A 16318-nucleotide genomic window follows, 5' to 3' on the forward strand; every position below is an offset into this window, starting at 1 on the left:
GTCCTTTAAAGCTAAGTCATACATAACCACAAAAATTCAAACCATTATCTAAAATATTTGTGCTGTGTTTTAAACCAGGTATCAAACTGAATTATACAGAATTATAAACATTGCATTAAATGTTTAATAATACCTAAAGAAAATGTTTTTACTTATAGGTCCGTGAGCTTTACTTCTCTATATAATTTGCTGAAGACAAAACTTTGCCCCTATTTCTACGTTTGTACCTATCAGTTTACTGTCCTGTTCCGAGCAGCAGGATTAGCTGGAAGTGACTTAATCACAGCTCTCATATCTCCTACAACTCGAGGTTTAAGAGAAGCTATGAGAAATGAAGGTAAAAGTTTAGGTTTAAAGTGAGAATACTATACTATATAGTAAACTTGTTTTAGCCTAAAAGTATTTGAATTTAAAATACCTTTTACCAGTTAATTAGCAACATTAAGAAATATATTATTTCTTTATTTCTAGGTTTTTTTTTTTCCTCCCCCACAATTATTTAATCCAGCAGTCCCCAAAGTTTTTGGCACTAGGGATCAGTTTCAAGGACGGTGGGGAGGATGGTTTCGGGATGAAGCTGTTACACATCAGATCATCATTCTTATAAGGAGGGCACAACCTAGATGCCTCACATGAGGAGTTCACAATAGGATTCGTGCCCCTATGAGAATCTAATGCGACCACTGATGTGACAGGGAGGTGGAGCTCAGGCAGTAATGTTCACTCACCAGTCGCTCACCTCCTGCTGTGCGGCCCGGTTTCTAACAGGCCATAGTCGGTACCAGTCCACAGCCCACGGGTTAGGGACCCCTGGTTTAAACTGTTCCTTCCACATAGTGTTCCCTTCTCTGATCTCTAAAATAAAACACATATTGGGCCAGATAGTCACCATCTGAATATACTCTTCTACAAATTCTTGTGTAGTACCAGTTACCCCTTTAATAACATAATTTTCAAACTGAGGAAACCCATTAGTGGGTCATAAAATCTGTCTAATGGGCCCAATCAGTGCTTTTTCAAAAAGTGAACTGTGATACAGTGTAACTGACGAAAGAGTGTCACATGTATGTGTTGTCTCCGGAACCTCTTTCAAGGAGATATGTTTTATGCATGTATGTAGGTTTGTGAAGAAAGCTTGAAAACTCTACTGCCTTAATAGATCATTTATAAAAACCAACATTTCAAATTTTTTACACTCTAAAAGTACAGCTTGCCTGTTAAATACTTTACATGAAAACTCAGTTACATTTTTTTTCCTCATGTAGGTATTGAATTTTCTCTGCCTTTAATAAAAGAAAGTGGCTATAAGAAGGAGACAGCATCTGGAACAAGCTTGGGATATGGGGAGTATGTGATTAAAATAACTTTTTATGTCATCCACTGACTTACGGACTCATGAAATAGATTTGTACAAGAGCAGCTTTGAGAAATAGGGACTCTAACTGTAGCAATTTCCTAGGGAGCAAGCCATCAGTGATGACGACGAAGAGGAAAGTTTTTCCTGGCTGGAAGAGATGGGTGTGCAAGATAAAATTAAAAAGCCAGACATACTTTCTATCAAGCTGTATCCTTTCAGTTGCTGTTAATTAGAATTAATTTTCATTGAATGACGTTAGTGAGAAGTTTAACATTGGCAGTTTTATATGACTATAATCTTGAATTATCTTCAGATCATATTAAAACTAATTGTCCATTGTAATATTAAATAAGCCCCTAAGTAATAAATGGTGAACTGTTAAACCTTTTTTAATCAAAACGTTCAGTTGTGATTCTTTGTGGGAGAATAGGTGTGTTTTGACTAGAGAAGAAATTAGGTTCAGGTGTCAGTTTGTAGCAAACTCAGATTGTTAACATTTTGATTGAAACATATGCCTTATGATTTACCTTATGGTAAAGAGAGGTAGCAAGAGGATTTCCATTTCTTTGTGGAGAAAAGGAGTCTTGGGTGATTCAGAATCAAGATAACTGCTTTACATATTAGGTGAGATTTGCTTTTGCAATTTCCTTGATTGTCATCTTCAGTCGTAAAGAGAAACATGAAGTACAGATGGATCACAGACCTGAGTCTGTTGTGTTGGTAAAAGGAATGAACACCTTTACATTGCTCAATTTTTTGATTAACTGTAAGAGTTTAGTTGCTACCTCAGGTCCACAGGCAGGACTTCCTCCAACCCTCTTGTCCCCTGTTGCTTTCCGAGGTGCCACAATGCAAATACTTAAGGTAATAAAAATCTCCATAACCTAGCTGTTAATACAAAGTACTTTACTTTGTTTGATAGGATAAATTCTTGATTTAAAAAAACAAAAAAAAAAACCTTGTAGCATTTTTACTTGGTACATATTTTCCTTTTGCTTTCCTCCCATTAAAAAAAAAAATTATATAAGACAGTTACATCAAAGAAATTATGTGGAAATATGTAAATTATATGAAATCCTTTTTATTTTCTTTTTGAGACGGAGTCTTGCGCTGCTGCTCAGGCTGGATGGAGTGCAGTGGCGTGATCTCAACTCAGTACAACCCCTGCCTCCCGGGTTCAAGTGATTCTTGTGCCGTGCCTCAGCCTCTTGAGTGGCTGGGATTACAAGCACACACTACCAACCCTAGCTATTTTTTTTGTTTTGTTTTTTCTTGTTTGTTTGTTTTAAGAGGGTGTCTCACTCTGTCACCTGCTGGAGTGCAGTGGTGCGATCTCAGCTTACTGCAACCTCTGACTCCTAGGTTCAAGCGATTCTCCTGCCTCAGCCACCTGAGTAGCTGGGATTACAGGTGGGAGCCACCACACCCAGCTAATTTTTGTATTTTTAGTATAGACGGAGTTTCACCATATTGGCCAGGCTGGTCTTGAACTTCTGGCCTCTTTTTAAATTATATGAACATGTATTATCTTTTTTTGGTTGGGGAGACAGGGTCTTGCTGTAGTGCAGTGGCACAGCTCACTGCAACCTCAACCATGTGGGCTCAAGTGAAATTCCTGCCTCAGCCTCTCGAGTATCTGGTACCACAGGTGTGCACTGCCATGCCCTATTTTTTTTTTTTTTTTGAGATGGAATCTCTGTCACCCAAGCTGGAGTGCAGTGATGTGATCTCGGCTCACTGCAACCTCCGCCTCCTGGGTTCAAGCAATTCTCCTGCCTCAGCCTCCTGAGTAGCTGTGATTACAGGTGTGCACCACCACGCCTGGCTAATTTGTTTTTCTTTTGCATTTTTAGTAGAGACGGGTTTTCACCATATTGGTCAGGCTGGTCTTGAACTCCTGACCTCATGATCTGCCCTTGGCCTCCCAAAGTACTGGGATTACAGGCATGAGCTGCTGCACCTGGCCGCCCTGCATTCATTCATTCATTCATTCACTCATTCATTTAGAGACAGTCTTGCTGTCACCCAGGCTGGAGGGCAGTGGCTTGATCTTGGCTTACTGCAAACTCTGCCTACCGGGCTCAAGCGATTCTTCTGCCTCAGCTTCCCAAGTAGCTGGGACCATAGGCTCACACCACCATCCATCCCTGGCTAATTTTTTTGTATTTTTAATAGAGACAAGGTTTCACCATGTTGGCCAGGCTGGTCTTGAACTCCTGACCTCAAGTGATCTTCCCACCTTGGCCTCCCAAAGTGCTGGGATTATAATCATAATAAATTATATATGTAAATACAAAATACATACAATTTTATTAGTAATAAAATTGAATGGACTTTAAATTTTTGTTTTTCCAATAGTCTGCATTGACAGTGTATTACTAAATCAGACAAAATACCATATGAAAAAGTGGTATTCTCTGGAATATACATCACCTGAAAATCTCATAATATGGAGAGGATGCTGAAAATTTACCAAGTATTTGTACTCACATAACATTGTTTTGATGTCTTGGGAAATAGTTTTGTTCCATAATTGTTAAAGAGAGGAAACCCCAAATGGAAATATATTGAACATATTTTTGGCTAGACAAAAGGTTGAGAGATAATTTTCCTTTTCTTTAAATTTTCATGAAGGCACGAAGTGTAAATGTGAAGACACAAGCTCTTTCTGGATACAGAGACCAGTTTAGTTTGGAGATTACAGGTCCTATCATGCCTCATTCTCTGCATTCACTGACCATGCTGCTCAAATCTTCACAGAGTGGGTCTTTCTCTGCAGTACTGTATCCACACGAGCCAACTGCTGTATTTAACATCTGCCTGCCAGTGGACAAAGTACTTGATATGGTAAGAAAGACACCTATGAGCAGACTGTTTTAGTTGTTTCCTCTAACTAGCTGGAGGGAAGTGAGTCATTTATGCTGAGTCACTTTTGTGTTTCAAGTAATTAAACTGTTACTTAATTATGAATTACTAGAGGAAAGAATAATGTCTATAAGTTGTTTTTGTGAGGTAGCTTTCATGAATTCAGTCCAAGTACAATTTTTTTTTTTTTTTTTTTTTTTTGAGATGATATCTTGCTGTTGCCCAGGTGGAGTGCAGCTGCGCGATCTCCACTTGCTGCAACCTCAGCCTCCTGGGTTCAAACAATTCTGCCTCAGCCTCCCAAGTAGCTGGGATTACAGGCATGTGCCACCATATCCGGCTATATTTTGTATCTTTATTAGAGACAGGGTTTTACCATATTGGCCAGGCTGGTCTTGAACTCCTGACTTTAGGTGATTGACCTGCCTCGGCCTCCCAAAGTGTTGGGATTACAGGCTTGAGCCATGGCGCCCGGCCTCAGTCCAAATACAGTTTTAACAGTGACTGAAGAACTTCGCATTTCAAAAAGGTACAACTTTTATTTTCATTTCCTCTTGCATCCAAAACTCAATAGTACCTGATTCCTTTATAGTTTAAGGAAACATGATTCACTGTGGCTATTTAACCATATTTGCCTTTAATTTTGAATATACTTAAGGTTTTTAGAGGCAGAATAATTAAGACCTTTAAAATTATCTCATGCATCTCAGTTGGCTAGACTTATAAAAATAACCATTAATGTTTTGGGATTTTGTCACTACAAAAATTCTTAGGATCAACTTCTGTTGATAGGATGAATCACATGAATGAGACATTTGTCAGTCTCCATAGTAATTATTTGAAACTCTTTTGTGTTTAAAGATTGATGTGCTTTTTACTGACTTGTATACACATTTCCACAGGAGGCTGTTCATAAGGAGCTTACTAACTGTGGTTTGCACCCTAACACTCTGGAGCAACTTAGTCAAATACCATTACTTGGGAAATCATCTTTACGGAATGTGGTGCTGAGAGACTACATTTATAATTGGAGATCCTGAACACCAAAGTAAGCCTAAAAGGAATCTTTGAGGAAAAAAGCCTTCTAGCAAGGAAATTCAAGATTCTTGAAGTTGAAGGAATATACTGACATGTTATAAACATAACTTTCATTACAGTAGCCTCTAAGGTTTCAAATCAGTGTTTTCTGCTTTTCCTATTTTCAGATTAGATTTTTAGATACAAAGATGAAAAACTCAGATAACTCAAATGAGCTATCTGTATCCCTACAACCTAATTGTATATTGAGTAGAAACTGAATTAATGTTTCCTTGCAAATGGGAAATCACATAGCAGTTACCTCATGGCATTGTGACTAACGGCATCAGGGCAAAAATATGTTACTTTACCATTTACCTAAGACTGTTAGCAGGTTCTTGTTTCATAAAGGTAGAAAATAAATATAGATAACATCTACTGAGCTAGCTGATTGGTGATGCTTCTACCTTAATATCTTTCCTACTGATTTATAATTCCTTTATTTTCACATATACTAAAACTCTAATGCATGTTAATTCAGATAAAAAGGCATTTTGTATTCCACATAGAATAGTGTTAAGAATTGTGAAGTACACTGAGCTGTCATGGCAAAGTAGTATTTAATGTGCTTATAGGGTGTGGGTGTGTGTGGGTGTGTGTGTTGTGTGTGCTGGGATTGTATAATTCACATTTTTAAAATAAAAGTGCTTAGAAATCAAAAGCATTGGGTAAAGAAATAATAGTATCTAAGTATTTGTTCACTTTATGATCCAGAAAATAAAACACCACGTTTATTCCAGAGAAGTTTGTATTTGGGCCTTAAGCTTTTGAAAATAAAGTTTAGAGACATAGCATATGAATACCACTGTAATACACATGAAATATTCTATCGGACCCTAAAAATTAACATTAACTTTCTCATAGTCAACAAAATAGTGGCTGGTTGCCAATTTTATTAGATAAGTTGGTTACAGCATTTTAATTATCATTTTACGTCTATCTAGGTGTAGCTGAAATTCAAAATGCACATCAAAGTAAAACTATATCACAACTCAATGCCATACTAAATGTACTTGGCCTCTGCAATAGTAGAATTCTAGTCAGACTTCATTTTTACTCCCTTCTTATGACCCAAGTGGCTTTAACAGGAATGCAGGACTTAGTGCTGATCATCACACAACATACCACTTTCTTTTTAGAACCTCTACAAAATTTTGAGGGGAGATGGTGGCAATAGCCCTGTGGAACAGATCTTGATCACCTCAATAACACTGGCCCAGTATCTGTCCAGCAGAACCCATTGTGAAATAGTACAAGGTGCACAGCCCTTCACTGATTACAGGCAAGTGTTACAGTAGCCTAGCCATAAGGAAGGGGAGTTACATCATAGTACAAAATACAGTATAAAAGCGTTATTTAACATTCCACACTGAAGATTACTCTGATGCCTTCAAACAATCATTTGGATGTTAGCCACTTAAACAAATACATCACTAAGGTAAACAATATAAACATACCAAAACCCTGTATGGTTAAATACAATTTCCATGGTACAAAAATCAAAGCCTGGAGATGTTTTTACAGATTGCTTTTTACACAATGTCTTAAATTGCCAAATATTTACAACATTAAAGAGGAAATACATTGTGATGCAGAGTAAAATTATCTGAAATGATTATTATAAAACCTCAATCTATCTACGTGAGGCACTCCTGAAGCAAGTGGCATTAGCCATGAGGTCCTTTGGTACAAGGCCCATTGCTTGAAGAACCACAGTAGCTGCTGTGGCTTTAGCATGCTTCTTATTAGGGCTGGCAAAGCTGGGCTGGTAAGCGCTTCCATTTATCAATACCTATTCAAGAAAAACATACAATTGGGCTGGTAAGGGCTTCCATTTCTCAATACCTATTCAAGAAAAACATACAATAAGAACAGCATCAAACTTTAATATCTATTAGCTTTGTATTTTTTCACTAAATGCTAGAAAAATAATTTACAAAAATATAAAACCCATACTATGTAAGTCAAATTATAATCTCAACCCAGAAGCAGCAAATCATTTGGGAAAAGGGACTGCAAATTAAAAGCAGGTCTCCAAATTGAGAAAAAGACTGATAAAAGTATTAAATTAATTCCCCATATTCAACTAGAAAATAACAAATTGTATACTATATTTTGCCCATTTTTTTTCCAATTTTTTAAAAAATAGGACATTGACAAGTCATATGAAAGCACCCTTCAGTTTAAAAACCCCACCACTTAACTACAAATACAAATCTCCCACCCATGAACAGAACCTTAATCCTGTCATGTTTACCCCTCACCCTCTAAGTCATCACATTAATAAATATATACAATTAGTGCAGAAATTCATATTTACCCTAAAGAGAAAATGTTTGCGATGATCAGGGCCACTATCATGGACCAACAGAAATTCAGGTGGTTGCCACCTTCTCTTATTACAGATTTCCATCAAAGCAGACACAGGATGTTTGCCTGCAGCGGGGGAAAAAAAATCCAGTTTTAAATTATTTCTACCAACTTTTGCAACAAATAATGAATTCAAGGTGGGATTAGGGTAAGAGGAAATTCAAAAATGTGCTCTCACCTGACAGATCTTTCATTGCAGCAGAGAAGTTCCCAGACCTCTTTTGTGCTCTTTCTCCTACTGCAACAAGACCTTTAAAAAAAAAAAAAAGATTGTTCACTAAATAACTTTCAAAGCACCATTTTAAAACAAAGATTCCTCTGTAGGAGTCTGAACCTCAAAATGTATGCCTTCAGATAAAATCAACAGATTCCTAGTACACTTGATTTCTCTATCAATCTTCTCTTTCTTCTCTTTTACTGTTTTTCAGCATATAAATTTATATTTAATATTCATAGACTTTGGTATGAGAAATTGTAATAAATACCAACTGTAAACAGAAAACAAAAATTTAAGTATGGCCAGGCACGGTGGCTCACGCCTGTAATCCCAGCACTTTCGGAGGCCGAGGCGGGTGGATCACCTGAGGTCAAGAGTTTGAGACCAGCCTGGCCAACATGGTGAAACCCCGTCTCTACTAAAGAAACAAAAAATAGCCGGGCGTGGTGGCGGGCGCCTGTAATCCCAGCTACTCGGGAGGCTGGGGCAGGCCAATCGCTTGAACCCAGGAGGCGGAAGTTGTAGTGAGTCAAGATCGTGCCACTGACAGCCTGGGCAACGAGCAAAACTCTATCTCAAAAAAAAAAAAAAAAGTTTATTGCCAAATGATTTCTGCAGATTTACTCTCTCAAAAAAGCCTCAGTTAAGACTCTTCCAAAAAAGGTTAGGGTTTTAAGCTACCAAAAAGGTGAAACAAGCAGTTGTCTCCAAATAAAATATGTCCCTTTTTTCCTAGCAAACTCTCCTCTCCCTTCCTAACAAATGGGAGATGTTCTCAAAATATGAACATAACCTTTCCACATAACCTCCCTCTCCATAGGCTTATTACAAAGGGGATTAGCTATATTGCTAAACCCAAACACTGCTTTCCCAATTCCATATACAGGTTGAGTATTCCTTATCCAAAATGCTTGGGACCAGAAGTGTGTCGCATGATTCCAGGTTTTCAAATATTTGGCATTGTATTTACTGGTCGATCATCCCAAATCTGAAGAGGCTCAAATCCAAAATGCACCAATGAGCATTTCCTTTGAGCATTGTATCAGTATTCAAAGAGTTTTCTGCTTTAGAGCATTTCGGGTTTCCAGATGTGGGGTGCTCATCTTGTATATTACAGGAAATTTTTCAACCTTTGCTAAATAATTCCGTGCTAATACAAGCTTTTCCAAACCTATTCTGGGAAATCTGTGGTTCTCCGAGAGCTTACAGTCAGGCCATGTCCCACAATTCCAAAGAGAACGCTTCCTGAAATTGTACAATACTTACACCAAAGTATTTGGTGCAGAGCTAGTTCATTTCCAAATTCATTAACACAGATTAACTGTTGAAGTTAGCTTCAACTTACTATTTGATTACAAAGATGAAAATAAATCCCAGTTTTACATTTGCCAGCTTTTATAAATGAGGTTTAAACAAGCTATAAAAAATCAGACTGAGCTGGCAAGCCTCGTGATTCCATTTACATTATTCCAAAGGAAGAAGTTATTTAAAAGATGCCAATTAGCTATTATCTGTGGGAACGATTAAATACTTAACAACTACATACAAGCTACATGGAAGACACAGTGCTGTCCTGCCCAGGTATCTGAAGGTAAAAGGAAAATACAGTCAATGCTAATGGTTCCAAAATGCCTTAACACCAGGCAACAGAAGAAGTAACATTATTGTCAGCAGCTGGTCTACTATACTCTAACCCAACTAAACTACTGAGCTTGTAAAAAACAAAAAAAAAGCAAACAGGGTTTATGAAATCTAGACTAAACAGCATTGTAATAGGAAATAACAAAAAATAAACCAAACTAGAAATAAGGATGGTTCTTTGTCAAGAGAAAATAAAATGGAAATCCTGTTTTCTAAACATGAAATCTGGTTGAATTTGGAGGTGTAATAATATAATTAGATATATACACATTTCCATATTTAGCAACTAGCATAACAAAAGGTGCCTTTTAAAAGTTCAAACTGGTGTCTCTATCCATAGTTATATAAAAGTAAGCTGCTTCTGTGAGCCTTGGAGTTAATGTTTTTTCTGACAAATAGCTGTATATATACAAGAAATGCCTTCAGTTCAGGATCACTGGGTTCAAAAGGATATATTAAAGGTAATGTTAAAGGAGGTGTTAATAAACATTTCAAAAAAGAACTTATTACCTTTTCGGTCTGTCTTAAAATCAACTAGAATGGGTTCCTTATTGCCTTCTTTGTTTTTTCCTAATCCTTCTCCTTCTCTCCAGCCCATTTTTCTCATCAAAACGGCTCCCATTCCTCCAGTTACCGGGGCTGCTCTTAAGAACTGATCCTATCCAAAGAAAGAAAGGTAAAATGTCCCCATTTTACAGTTAGAATGTGGTAACAGATTCATTGTTTACTTTCTAAAAAGAGGAATCTTATTTTACGTCTAGATCTGTTATAGCAATTAAATGTAAATTCCTCTATGTACATACTGTAGTGTGTATGTTCTGATTATTTTTACATTAACGTAATAGTATTTTAGAAGTCAAATAAGACAAGTAAATGGCAGTTTTGAAACAGTAGCCCTCGTGCCCCCCTCAAAAAAAAAAAAAAATTAGAACACTCCTGTTTTCGTCCACTATTTAGGTTCACTGGTATCTCTTCTTAGCTTGCAAAATAAAAAGAAGGCAATGTTAAAACAATCAATGATATTAATTGTCCCAGGTGTACCTAGTTTATGAATAAAGCCCAAAAATCACTTAGAAATAGTTTAGACACTGAAGAAGCATACTGTTGTCATCCAAAGTTTTCTTCCCCATTCTACTATAAAGCAAGTATAAATATTTTACTTTAGAAAATCCCTAAAGCAGCCAAAAAAAAAAAAAAAAAAAACTCCTGAAATTTACACAGTAACAAATAGAAAACAATCACATAAAATATCCTGTAAGTATGCCAAAATGAATTTGAATTCTTTTAAAACCTAGCTTGATGTTAAAAGACTTTTAAAAAACTCCTTAAATGTTTACATACCTAGGCCTCGGTAGCAGCAATGTTGTGAATAGTACGGCTGGCACTGACCGGGGCAAGAAGACAGCTACAAGGATTTGGCCCTGAAACAAGTTTCCATACAGAGGGGTGAAAGTTCACAGGTTATTCTGTGAACAATCATCTCTCTTGTATCCAACCCACTGAACCATAATTTCCATCAAAGCAGCAAACCACTTAATGTCCTAAGATGCACAAGTATATACATTAGCATGATCAACATTTATTTTTACAGGTTAAGAAATATTCAATGCCTCTTATTAAAGGGCATCCATGTACATATAACAAACAGTATTAAATTCTACTGTTGATCTTTATGGCCACTTTTTAAAAATTTGAAACATGTATCTCCAGATCATGCTTTATTTTCCCCTTGTTACTAAATTTTAGGTTTTTATGTTCTCTACCAAATATATATATAAATATACATAGAGCAAAAGTCATTAACTTATCAACGGAGTAAAAAAACTTTGGTAGCTCAGGAAATAGTATGTATTCACATCTCCTATATTGATAAGTTAATACTGAATGTAAAAAAAAAAAAACATGTTTGTATGCAGTAGTAAAACTATCATCTTTTGTTTCCCAGCTTTGTAATTAAATGCTGGGGAGAAAACATGCCAATGACGTGTGACTAGACATTAAGTTCATCAAGATGCTCTGATGGAAGGAGGCAGCTGTGGAGGTAAAAACATACCCCTGGTTCAGTTCCTTATTTGGTGCAGGCCATGCAGTGTAGATGTATAAAGAGAAAGCTGATGCTTGGATATTAACTGCCTTGATGCTACACACCTAGAATGTCTTTTACTTACTTCCAGGTTCATCCGTCCCTCTTTTCCAGGGAACACTCCTAAAAAAAAGGGCAACTGTGCAGAGTACAATATAAATCCCCAGATAACCCAAGTTTCCAATTTTGTTTCCATTCCCTAGTATCGTCATCTGTTCCTTTACCCCAATGTGAAAAAGCTGATTAATTTAATGAGACCACAATAATAAACTCTATTTATCAGGTCACATCCAAATCATTCCATTCCAGAAATAAAAGTTCTTTTAAACCAACTATTTTAAGTGTTTTACTGATTAATGAGAATACTGATAAAACTTTGCTTTTTTTAAAATCTAAAAATATACTGCAACAAACTAAAAAGCACAGAGAGGATGTTGGTATTCCATGTGTTTTTTAACACATAGGTGGATGCAGGACTATACTAAAGAAGAGCCAAAATGATCGTTTGACAGGTTTTCTAAACACAATTACACATTTAATGAATAGATAATCTTTGTGATATTTAACAAGAATGATACATGTTAAATTTTCAGCTGCCTAATGACTTCTACATGTTGTGGTCCATGTTTAATTTTAAAAAATTTCTTTTTTAGTTGATACTAGCATCAAATATTCTTCAGTAATTCTATACAAATGAATCTTTTCCTGTAAGTTCTACTTTTAACTATAATTTAAAATTTGGTCTGATGAACGTATCTTTATTGCATAGTTTATCAAAATGATTTGCTTCCCAAAGTATATCTTATATAAAATATGAAGTCAAAGTCTTTTTTAAAGGTGCTACTAAAATTTTAAAATTATTTACTCAAAGTCTGTTAACTGCCTACAAGACTGCAAATACCAGAAGAAATTGGTTTTAGGGGAAAACCAACTGAGTCAGTAAAAGATTCACTTTTTAAAAGTTATTTAAGTTATTAACATATTTAGAAGTATACAAATATTATGGATCAGCACATCATTAGATAAAGACCAAAATTTTGTAATGGAAGCACATTCAGAAGTTTCTACCTAGTAGTGAACATTGCCTGTATTATGTGCCCCTGTTTTAACACCCATAAGCTTTATTTCTAACTTCCTGAAATATTGGCTGAGTACTTAGCTTCAAGACTAAATAGTATTAAAAAAGTAAAACTAAAGAAATAGATGTACATTTATAGTTCTGCCCAAGATATAAGACATTTTTTCAAATAGTATATAAATCACTTTCATACTAACTATAATACAGAAGTCCAAGATTAATCCAATCTTTAAAATATTTTTCTATATATATTTTCACCTTTATTCTAACACCAACTCTCAGCAAACTACAGAAATTGTAATTTCTTAATGAATCTAACTGTGTACTCACTATACACATCAGTGCAACTACTTCCCAAAAAAGGCAGGCATAGTGAGTATACATGATGTTTCATATTAATTTGTTAGTAAGATCAACAAAGATAAAGCTATCAAAATTGAAATAAATGTTACAAGATTAAAATACCCAAAGCAACCAATGTCTCATTTTTCAGAAATTCAGCTCATTCACTGGCACTCATAGCAACTCTCTATAGGTAACCATCACATTACTGATTACCACTAGACACCTCGGAGACTTTGAAATTCCAAAGTTACTTGCCCACGATCACACAAGGAGTCAGGAGTACAACAGGATAAAGAAACCTTCCCAATCCATTAGACCACGCGGCCTCCCAGTTTCAGCACTGCTATGCTGCCAGTACTCCTGTAACAAATTTCCCATCACCCATCCAGCCAATCTTTGTCCCTTCACCAGAACGTGTTTCTTCAGAATGCCCTTCTTAGCCACCTAAGACTCCCCCAGTGATGAGGCAGCCGTAGGTGGAGTTCACAGGTCTCACTGCAGAATCTGAAACCAGATGCACCTACATCTTCATAGCACGAGGCGTCCATCCTCTCCCTTGATTTTAGGTCTTACATATCTGTTTTGTCATGAAATTAGTGGTTCTCAAATTGAGCCTGTGGATCACCAGAGGCCACTAGGGCCTAAATGGTGGTCCACAGATTAATCTCCATCCCATCCCCTTCACCACAGCCCATCCCACTCCAGCCATCCTCCCTCAGCCTTCCAGTCCCATGGCAAGATCACCACATGCAGAGCTAATACTAGGGCCTCCCAACCACTTGCTGTGACCAGCAGCTGACAACCAAAAGGACCTGGGCCACAGGTCACAAGAGCAGTAAGGAACAGGGGCCAAGAGATCTTACAAGAAGGCACAGGCACTAATGAAGCGGGTGGGGTGCAAGGACAAAGGAATAGAGGAATGGAAAATTAAGGTGGTAGAGGGCTCTTGGGGGCAGTGATCCACCAAAAATAAACCTGTAATAAAGCATCCCATGATGAAGAAAAATTTGAGAACCACTGCTTTGAAATGATTAGGTTAGTAGTCCAGCAGGAACTGTGGAATATTCTGAACAGCACCTGATACGCTGTTAGCGTTCAAAATATAGTTAAATCACCCCTTCAAAAGCAGCAGTAGCGATTTTTAAAATAACCTTATAAATTAGTGGCTCTTGAGCCACATTTATACATTTGCCATTTTCTCATGAATCCAGTCCGTCTTCAATGTCCGCCCTGGAGCATATACACATAGCAAATTTACTCGGAACTTTGGTTAGAGTCACTGGTCTTTTCATGCAGTTTTAATAAAGTTTCCAAAAAATTTAAATTTTGTTCGACACTTTCATATGTGCATATACTGTGTACCTTTTTAATCCAGGCTTGGGCACCAGTATTGGCCAACTGTTCTTGTGTCAAAACCTGTACTCCTGTACTTCCTGTGAACTGGCCAGGAATAGAGTTCAGCTGAGCCCAGGCATCAATCTGAAGAAAAGTAGTAGTCTCAGTTAACTAAATAAAATTACCTGATTAAAATGTCACTGGTAATAATTCGCTAAAAATGGCTGAAAAGCAGACTTAAATATTTAACTTTTAAACCACATTTAACATTAAATGTTTGCCTACTTTCTAAAGAAGCAGTTTGACAACATTTAGTGAATTCTAACTAAAAAATACAGCTGTTAATGTTTTTCAAACTGTCACACAGATAAACTAAAAATGCAAATAAGAGCTCATATGGCAATGGGTCCCCACCCTCCCTTCCTATCTCATACAAATGTATTGTAGTACATGTCATGACAGCCTGGATTCTTAATTACTTTCTTTGAGACATTATAAATACAGACTAAATTCATGACACAGGTTTAAAGAGTTTAAATACAGGAAACTGTCCACTTGAATACATAAAACAACTTTTTTTTGAGATGGAGCTTCGCTCTTGTTGCCCAGGCCAGAGTGCAATGGTGCAATGTCTGCTCACTGCAACTTCTTCCTCCCGAGTTCAAGCGATTCTCCTGCCCAACCTCCAAAGTAGCTGGGATTACAGACATGCGCCACCACGCCTGGCTAATTTTGTATTTTTAGTCGAGACAGGGTTTCTCCATGTTGGTCAGGCTAGTCTTGAACTCCTTACCTCAAGTGATCCACCCACCCCGGCCTTTCAAAGTGCTGGGATAACAGGTGTGAGCCACTGTGCCCGGCCATAAAACAACTTTTTAAAAAAGTTAGTACACTTTTTTTCAGTCGCCAACATTTGTTGTGATAAAGAATCAGCTGTCATTCACACAAATTAGATTTACTAAAGACCTTGCTATATCAGCAACGTATTTCCTGTCTGAACATGTACTTACTGATTTACCATAAAACAGTAGGAAATGAAATGGAGAGGCTGTCCATCGTTAAAAGCACAGACTCCAGATTCAGATTGCTTGGGTCTGAATCCCAGTTCCCCCACTAATTGTGTGACCATGGGTATCACGTAATCACTCTTTTTTTTTTTTTTTTTTTCTTCAAGACAGTCTCTCACTCTGTTGCTCAGGCTGGAGTACAATGGCGCCATCTTGGCTCACTGCAATCTCCGCCTCCCGGGTTCAAGCAATTCTGCCTCAGCCTCCTGAGTAGCTGGGATTACAGGCGTGCGCCACCATGCCCAGCTAATTTTTGTATTTTTAGTAGAGACGGGGGTTTCACCACCTTGGCCAGGCTGATCTCGAATTCCTGACTCCTTGTCCCCACCTCAGCCTCCCAAAGTGCTGGGATTACAGGCGTCAGCCACCATGCCTGGCCTTAACCACTCTTTACTTCAGTTTTCTCAGCTGAAATATTGCAGCTATTACTACCTACACATTTCATAGGGTTGTAGGCACTTAGTTGTTTTTATACACCAGATTGTAAACTCCTTGAGGACAGGGAAATTTTTCTATTTTGTTCTCTCAAGAAACAGTTCCTGCCACATAGTAAACAATAAACATTTACTGAATAAATGATCAAGCCTCAAATCACTTTCATTTAAAATAAGGCATTTAAAATAAGGTAAATGATGTTACAACTTAACTAGTTAGCGAAATTCTTATTTAGACATTAAAACTGGTACATTGGTGTGAGTTGGCTGAAGGTACATAATAATTTAAAAAAAAAAACTGCTACATACCCTTTCCTGAGCTCTATTTAACATGCTCATGGCTTCAAGGTCAAATGCATTCTCACTGAGTCTTTTCTGAGCAAGTGCTCGTTCACTCATTGCTGTAGAGATGTCCACAGGCTACGAAAGAAAACACAGATAATTATCTC

At 37.1% G+C, this 16318-nt stretch overlaps 2 protein-coding genes across 8 annotated transcripts in view; one reads left to right on the top strand and one right to left on the bottom strand.

Moving 5' to 3' along the window:
• Positions 1-16318, top strand: part of DONSON (DNA replication fork stabilization factor DONSON) — a 30791-nt gene that overhangs the window by 5289 nt on the left and 9184 nt on the right. The window contains exons 5-10 of one of the 3 annotated variants that reach the window (XM_037990817.2): positions 159-337; positions 1266-1347; positions 1460-1564; positions 2023-2077; positions 3992-4204; positions 5125-6475. In XM_037990817.2, the coding sequence (XP_037846745.1) occupies positions 159-337; positions 1266-1347; positions 1460-1564; positions 2023-2077; positions 3992-4204; positions 5125-5262 (772 nt within the window). In that variant the 3' untranslated portion in view covers positions 5263-6475. Of the gene's footprint in view, positions 1-158; positions 338-1265; positions 1348-1459; positions 1565-2022; positions 2222-3991; positions 4205-5124; positions 6476-16318 lie in introns of those variants that run through there. The other 2 variants (XM_007964446.3, XM_007964449.3) reach the window with 2 other exon arrangements.
• SON (SON DNA and RNA binding protein) overlaps positions 6030-16318 on the bottom strand; it is a 33575-nt gene continuing 23286 nt past the window's right edge. Inside the window, exons 7-13 of one of the 5 annotated variants that reach the window (XR_012090509.1) lie at positions 16179-16289; positions 14396-14512; positions 10869-10948; positions 10038-10185; positions 7848-7919; positions 7620-7735; positions 6030-7091 (exon numbers count right to left, since the gene is read on the bottom strand). Coding sequence is in view for 2 of the 5 variants with exons in the window: in XM_073009621.1 (XP_072865722.1) it covers positions 6933-7091; positions 7620-7735; positions 7848-7919; positions 10038-10185; positions 14396-14512; positions 16179-16289 (723 nt within the window). In the remaining 3 variants the exon portion in view is untranslated. Of the gene's footprint in view, positions 7145-7619; positions 7736-7847; positions 7920-10037; positions 10186-10868; positions 10949-11695; positions 11734-14395; positions 14513-16178; positions 16290-16318 lie in introns of those variants that run through there. The other 4 variants (XR_012090508.1, XM_073009623.1, XM_073009621.1 and 1 more) reach the window with 4 other exon arrangements.

Source organism: Chlorocebus sabaeus, chromosome 2 (genome assembly GCF_047675955.1).
Source record: "Chlorocebus sabaeus isolate Y175 chromosome 2, mChlSab1.0.hap1, whole genome shotgun sequence".
NCBI lineage: Eukaryota > Metazoa > Chordata > Mammalia > Primates > Cercopithecidae > Chlorocebus > Chlorocebus sabaeus.